Source organism: Periplaneta americana, chromosome 12 (assembly GCF_040183065.1).
Source record: "Periplaneta americana isolate PAMFEO1 chromosome 12, P.americana_PAMFEO1_priV1, whole genome shotgun sequence".
Taxonomy (NCBI): Eukaryota; Metazoa; Arthropoda; class Insecta; order Blattodea; family Blattidae; genus Periplaneta; species Periplaneta americana.
This window is the reverse complement of record NC_091128.1, coordinates 79,215,841-79,223,817: the sequence shown is the minus strand read 5'-3', so window position 1 is coordinate 79,223,817 and position 7,977 is coordinate 79,215,841. Positions and strand designations below refer to the sequence as shown.

General features: G+C 31.9%; 1 protein-coding gene across 2 annotated transcripts in view; it reads right to left on the bottom strand.

The window, feature by feature from the left end:
* Positions 1-421: 421 nt before the first annotated feature.
* The window catches only part of LOC138710596 (very long chain fatty acid elongase 7-like), a 76,324-nt gene continuing 68,768 nt past the window's right edge, over positions 422-7,977 (bottom strand). For both annotated transcript variants that reach the window (XM_069841597.1, XM_069841596.1), the window contains 2 exons: positions 7,732-7,868; positions 422-877 (listed from right to left, as the gene is read on the bottom strand). In XM_069841597.1, coding sequence (XP_069697698.1) covers positions 713-877; positions 7,732-7,868 — 302 coding nt within the window. In that variant the 3' untranslated portion in view covers positions 422-712. The remainder of the gene's footprint in view (positions 878-7,731; positions 7,869-7,977) is intronic.

The following is a 7,977-nucleotide window of genomic DNA, read 5'->3' as shown; positions in this document are numbered from 1 at the left end:
AAATCTAGTCTTTCAGGTGAAGCTTCCTGTAAAGCAGATTTGAATAATTTCAAGGGAAAAATACCTGAAAGAGTAGATTTTCATAATATATACGTCACTGTGTACGTTAACAGAAAACCACAATTCCAAGTCACACAGAGTTTGTGTGCACTCGATATGGGTCTCTGACGTTTCGTCAGCCCACGCGAGTTGTGTGGATATAAAGGGAAAAGTTGAGACGGTGTCGGGTGGAGTTCCCGGGTAGCTCAGTTGGGAGAGCGCTGATACGTTCAACCAGAGGTCCCGGGATCGATACCCGGCCCCGGAACAATTTTTCCCTTGAAATTATTCAATTTAATATTAATTTGTATATGAGTTGTAATAATACATTCTTGTCTTAATTAGTTTATGTTACGCTGCAGGGACAAATAATAAAATTGTGTAAACATAACCGGTCCTTGTTTTATTGTGTTCTTAAAATTTAATAAATAAATTACAAATAACAAATGATGTAAAGAATAGCAAAATTAACAGTTATTCAAACACTGCGTCTCAGATCTTTCGAGACGGACAATAAGGTCGAAATGAGGCAAAGAACTCCTAATACTAATAACGTGTTTAATTTGCAAATGTTTCGGAAGAAATAGCTTTTGCGTCACGCAGTTTCAAATTCCTTGTAATTCCTTCATGTGTAGTACATCAGACGACACCGTGAGAAGAAACCACAGAGAACTCAGTTGTTCTTTTTCTTCCAATACGTCTTCACATAGAATTTGGAGAAGAGATAAAACATGAGTGCGCCTTCTACTAAAAGCAATCCCCCCGCGAGCGCTGGGAAGCCGCAGTCTTTCTGTATAACTGTGGGTATGTTGTGAACAACGAGGAACACGAACTGGACCTGTGGAACAAATTAACATATATTATTTTTTATTCCTGATTTTGCTATAATTTATATATTAACACAGTTTTGTTGTTGTTTATTTAATTTTAAATAACTTAATAGTTCATCAGTGATATTTTATTGCATACACTATGCAAAACCTTCATTTAAGAGCATTCGTTAAATATTGAGGAAGACTCTCTTAAGTACTTCGAAGTACTACGAAATTGGTGAAATTAATTTTTTTTCAGCAATAAATAAAATCTGTAACCCTGAAATTTTGTATGCTCAATATACGCCATTTCTGCAATGTTATATTATTTTCAGATTGAGTACCGTTACGGGTAATTAGCAATTCAAAATGCCAGCAACTTTTTCTGCATTGAAATGCCGTTTCCCTGATAATTTCCCTTAATCTCAGTATTTATGAGTGATTTCTTTTTCTATTTATTCCTGAATGTCATATGAACAACATGGTCTAGAATCTTTGAAATATATTTACTAGGAATATTTTCATTTTAATTTATATTTTAAAGTCATTTTTTTTTAATTTCAAAAATATATTTATTCATATAAAATACTATATAAATGTTCAAATTTAACTATATCTGCAAACAAAACAAAGATAATGGCTTTTAAAGGGAAAAATCCTGTTAGATCTAAGATAATAGTAAATGGAAACATTTTAGAACAAGTATCCCACTTCAATTATCTAGGATGTGATATTAGTTTTAATTATGAGAAAGATATTGAGAAGAAAGTTAATAGATTTCAGATGATATGTGGAACAATTGGAAGAACTTTAGGAAGAAAAGCGAGAAAAGAAACTCAAATGAAATTTTATAAAGTTATGGCTGTACCTACTCTTATATATGGCTCTGAATCATGGACAATAACAAAAAAAGAAGAATCACGTATACAATCAGCAGAGATGAAATTTATGAGATACGTAAGAAGATGCACTAAAGCCGATAAAATAAAAAATGAAACAATAAGATCAGATCTCAATATTTTCTCAGTACACGACATGGTAGAAGAAAATAAAACAAAATGGAAAGATCATGTTGACAGAATGGCAGAGAATAGGCTACCAAAGAAGATAATGAATTATCGCCCGATCGGGAAAAGGGATCTGGGTAGACCTCGCAAGAGGTGGCTGGACGATAGAGACCGGAACAGGTGATATCACCTAAACCTTGAAGGGAGAAGAAGAAGAAGAAATGTTCGACCAATAGTTCTAGGTAGGTTTGCTCACAAGTATAAAATACAGTGGCACGCAAATTTTAACTGCAATACCTTAAAAACTGTTTGAGTTACCATGGAAATCGTTTAAATAAACAAAAGTTATGGGCGCCATTTTATATTTCTAATAACACGTAATGGTAATAGTTTCACAAAATCTAAAAAAAAATAGTAAACAACTGCAAAAGTAGTATATATTTAACGTATACATTTTCAAGATTACAGATTTATTCATGATTGGGGGGAAAAAAACTCAATTTCATTAATTTTTCAATACGTAAAAGTAGTTAAAGGTATATTTCACCAATTAATGTTGCGACTTTGATAACAGGTACATTCAGAATTTTTGACTAGTTTTTGGTAATAGAAACATCCTTTATATCTGTATGCAACATATATTTTTATCCCTGAATTCACCGCAACAACATGTAATCAATGTAACAGTTAACACAGTATTATTAGTTATTACCAGGGAAAGGATTTATATGTAAATACATATTTACTTATAAAGCTAATATAATTTATATTTTGCATTATCTTTATGTTTCACAATGTGTAGGGTTGAAAAATCCTACTTTTATTTTCCATATTTTTCCATATTTTAGAGTTTAGTACATATTTTCGTTAATTTCCATATATTTTCCATATTTCATATAAAACAGTCCATATTATATTAGGTTTAACAATAAAACAAAACAAAATTCCATTAACTTTTAAAAATACATTTCAACAATAGAGATTTAAACACATGTTCAGTAATCCCTTTAACATCAGAGTTATTTGAAAATTAGCAGTCCTATCAACAATGGGAAAGTAAGTTACAAAACTGTATTAATTTAATTTAAAATTTTTAACAGACTTCAGTTGTGCAGCTCAACAGTTAAATGCCAGTCAGAGTACACATAGGTTCAGTTTTGTAAATCATACTATAAAGACGGTAAATATGCCAAAAGTACGTCATTCAGTCAATTTAAAATCAAAACTAACAAGTTACATTTCAGAATTTAAAGAAGATGGTTTATCAACTGACAATAAAATATTATTTTGTAATTTGTGTCAGTGTGCAGTATCATCTACACAAAAGTTCCTGGTGCAACAACACATTACAACTAGTAAACATCAGGCCAACAAACAACTAAATTCCAAGCAGAGACAATTGTTTTTAACACAACCAACAACATCGAATGTAAGATCTGAGTTTAACATCGACCTGTGCCGTTCTCTCATCTCTGCTGATATTCCTCTCTACAAACTAAAGAATAAGGTCTTCAGGGAATTCCTTGAAAAATATACTCAACATACAATCCCGGATGAGTCAACACTTAGGAAGACGTATGCTCCATCCATCTACGATGAGACAATACAGAAGATAAGAGATGAAATTAAAGATAGTTCAATTTGGGTTTCCATTGATGAGACTCCCGACAAAGAAGGTAGACTTGTTGGTAATGTAGTTATCGGTTTGTTAAGTGAACAATATTCTGAACGAATTCTTTTACATTGTGATGTTCTAGAAAAGTGCAATAACAAAACTATAGTTAAACTGTTCAACGAAGCTATGGGTATCCTGTGGCCAAAGGGTATTATGTACGATAATGTGTTATTCTTTATTAGCGATGCTGCCCCTTATATGGTCAAAGCTGGACAAGCATTATCTGTTGTATATCCTAAATTGACTCATTTTACTTGTGTGGCGCATGCATTTCATCGTGTGGCAGAAGTGGTCAGAGACAATTTCCCTAAAGTAGATTTGTTGATTTCATCAGTGAAAAAAGTATTTCTCAAAGCTCCCAGTAGAGTTAACGTGTTGAAAGAAATGTACCCTGAAATTCCATTGCCACCAAAGCCAATTTTAACTAGATGGGGTACATGGCTAGAAGCAGTTGAATATTATGCCGAACATATAGACTCTATTAACAATGTTCTCCTTGCATTGGACTCTGAAGATGCAGTCTCAATTGATACTGCGAAAACAGTTACCTGTGACATAAGTGTGAAGAATGACTTAGCTCACATTCAGCATACATTTTCATGCATCATAAAAACGCTCAAAAGTCTCCAAAATAGGCACCTTTCACTATCTGAAAGTTTTGAAATTATAAATAGTACTGTGGAACAACTGAATCGTGGTAGAGGTAAAGTTGCAGATGCAGTAAGAGCTAAGGTGGACACTGTACTTTCAAAAAACCCTGGATATGAAGAACTACAAAAGGTTGTTGCTGTGATGAGTGGTGAATCAACAGTGAAGATTAACTTGGACTTATCCCCAGCAGACATTGTGAAATTGAATTATGTACCAGTTACTTCTTGTGACGTCGAACGCTCTTTTAGTCAGTATAAATCTATCCTCAGAGACAATAGAAGAAGATTCACTTTTCAGCACTTGAAAGAAATGTTTGTAACCTATTGTTATGGTAACAGACAATAAAAATTGTGTTTTGTTGAAACTACATTGGAAGATAAGGTACGTCCATTATATTTTTTGTTTAGTTTGATTAAAATGTACCAATATTTAACGTACATAGTCATTTTTTTATAATTTTAAGTCCATATTTAATTCCATATTTTGGTAAAAATCCATATTTAATTCCATATTTTGGTAAAAATAACTACATATATATTTACATATTTCATATATTTTTAGTCCATATAAATCCGTTCCCTGGTTATTACATACTCTTTGTAGCGTCCATTTCCACCAGTGCTCGCTCCTGTTTATTATTATTATTATTATTATTATTATTATTATTATTATTATTATTATTATTATTATTTTCTACTACACAGGCCTCTACCTTTGCCATTTCCCCTACTCCTTTATTTCCTTCATACGACAATATCTCAATATCTATGACGCACTCTAACTTTAATTCCAGAGTTTGAATGGAGCGGACCTGCAATCTTCGACAAGAACCTATGATCTGCAAATTATAAAATGGGTGAGTGCAATGCAATGTTTTCTCTCTGTGACTTTTGAGTACTGATTTTTAATTTCTGAATGCCTTGTGGCGTCACCTACTTCCCCATCCTTGTACCAGGGTTTTATTTAGGACCTTTTATTCCCAGTCGCTAAATTCATTTTGCTCTATCACAGGTACCATAGTAGAAGGAATCGTGAGGATCACGTAAGAGTAATTCCTAAAATAATTTGAATATCTCTTCAGAGTTGCCAACCAATACCAAAAAGAGTAAAGTCACAATACCATGTACTGAAATAATAATAATAATAATAATAATAATAATAATAATAATAATAATACAGTATTATGAATAATAATGTCTTGCTTATTTATTTATTTACCACATCATTCTTATCCTTATTTTGTGAGGTATTTTCTAAATGATGCAATAATTTGTGAAAGATTGTATTTTCCTCCTGGACCTCTGTCACATTATGTTGGTAATTAGTAGATCAGTATGATCTAATAAGTTATTAAAATGTATTTTGTCTGTCAGCATGAAATTCATTGCTTTGACTAAACAGTTTATAATTCATAAGACCTAACCTAAAAATGTATTTTGTCTGCTCAAGGATTCTGGAATTCCGAAAACAGAATACAACTTTGAAACGTATAATAATAATAATAATAATAATAATAATAATAATAATAATAATAATAATAATAAAGCCGTAAATCCCCAGTGGGGCAAGGCCTTCTGCTTGGGCAGGGGTGGCTCAAGTCTTGACCATCAGAAGAGCCGACCTGATACCCTACTTAAAATACACATTTCTAAGTCACTGCTGTTTCCTCTCTTGAATATTTTAATTTAAATCTGAACGCTAAGAAATAAATTACTTTTCTGTCTAATAACGACGTGCATGTTTCTTTCGTACCAAATAGGTCTATAAGTTATATCTTATTTAATTATACTTACTGAATTTAGTTTTGAATTGGAATCACAACGCAACACAACTGAATTATGTATTGATATTAATTTTAATACTGGTATTACTAATTAATTATTAATTACATTCAAATTTCACAAGTTTAATAGATACTTCCATTTCATCAGTTCCCTTTACTGCAAACCAAAATTATTGATGGGAATATAACAGTTAGAAAATAACTGCCAATTGTCGTATTTGTCAATGCTCGAAATTCGAAGCAAAGTTTGCAAAAGAAAATTCAACTTGACATCTAAAAAATCACTATAATACACTAGCATATGTAGGAATAGGCGAAAAATGGTTAGATTTCACCCTTAGGATATTAAGTAAACTGATCTGGACTATGCAGTTAATAAGAAGGATGCAAAAATCAGTATTCCCTGTGAATAAATCGTTAAAATTTGAGTCTTTTAAGATTTCACTCTCCTACTTTTGATTTTACGAGCTTAAGGGGACATTTGCATTTTGCGGAAAAATAGGTGTCTTAGGATGTCTGTTTCGACATTAAGAAATAGCAAACTTGCAACTGGAAATTGGTAAAAGATAATATTTCTGTGAGTATTATGGAAATGCATATTTGGACAGAATTATGCAGCAACAGACCAATCAGCAAAATCGCTTTTAGAGATATTGAGGTATTTTGTTTATTTAATTATAAGTTCATTGTATCAATATTGTTCAAATCCAACTGACTTCGAGAACAGGAAAGAATAGATTAAATATCAAACATTTTCATTTTTTACCACTGTAGTATAATAAACGTAATATATCTTTTGCAATTAGGCCTTCAAATTAGCCTATGTGTTGGTCTGTTGTCGCAGAATACAAAATAGAGGAAAGCAAGTAAACAAGAACTAAAATTCAATGTTGAGTGGAAAATAGGAAACCATATGTTCATGTATTTATTAACATAGTTTCAACTGATAAGAAACGTAAAAAATTATATATTACAGTTATATGAACACTAATAGATATAATATAATTATTAAAGAAATTAGTAATAGTCAGACATGTTTCGGAGATACTTCTCCATCCTCAGTGACTATTACCACGACGGCTGGTTCAGGTGATCGAACCGCGTTGTTGCTTGGCTTAAAGGAGACTTATCAAACTATGAATACTGTATAATTGGCCTAACATGTGTGGTTTATCTTTGAATATATAGTTTCAACTGTTTGTCTGCAGATAAAATCAAAATTTCACTTTTACAAAATTGCTGATTGGTTTCTTATTCCGTAACACCTTGAACAATTTTGCTTGTGGAAATTACTGTGGCATTATTTTGGTTACAATTACAAATTTTTATGCCAGTATTTTTTTAATGTTTAAATCGTATGATATTTTAATCTATAGGCCTGTCTTAAAAAAGAGTAAGGAGAGAGTAAAGTGGACACATTTTTATATCTGCATTATTTCTTTCCGCGGTTACATAAAGAAACGGAAATTAAAGTATAATTGGCGGACGAGTAAAAGATTGTTTTCTTAAATTTGAGTAAATATAAATTCAAATATTTTTACTCAAAATTTTGAACCAAATGCCGCGAAATTTTCGACATACCTCTATATTTTTATATGGAATACACACTAAAAATTATATGAAAATCCATGCCGTAGGAAAACAGTTCTCCTGAAATGTTTTGTCAATATGATCAAAGTCGTGGTTTCCAAAGCGTGTTGGTTTATAATGTGTGTGAGTGGGTGTGTGTGTGTCTGTGTGCACGGAGATCATTAGATTGCTTACCAGCTGCATCTGGGTGATGTATTTCTTCCACCAGATATTCTTTTTATATTCTGGGAACGCATTGGTGATGAAGTAATAGGAGTACATAACCATGTGGACGAAGCTGTTTATGGAGGCATCCAGAACGCATTGACCTCCTGAAATGAGAAATTTTACTTTCTTTCTAAATGTACAAGTATAGAAAATGTAGGCCTGACATAATAGTGTAAAAATAATCATACTTCCTTTCTAAATGTACAAGTATAG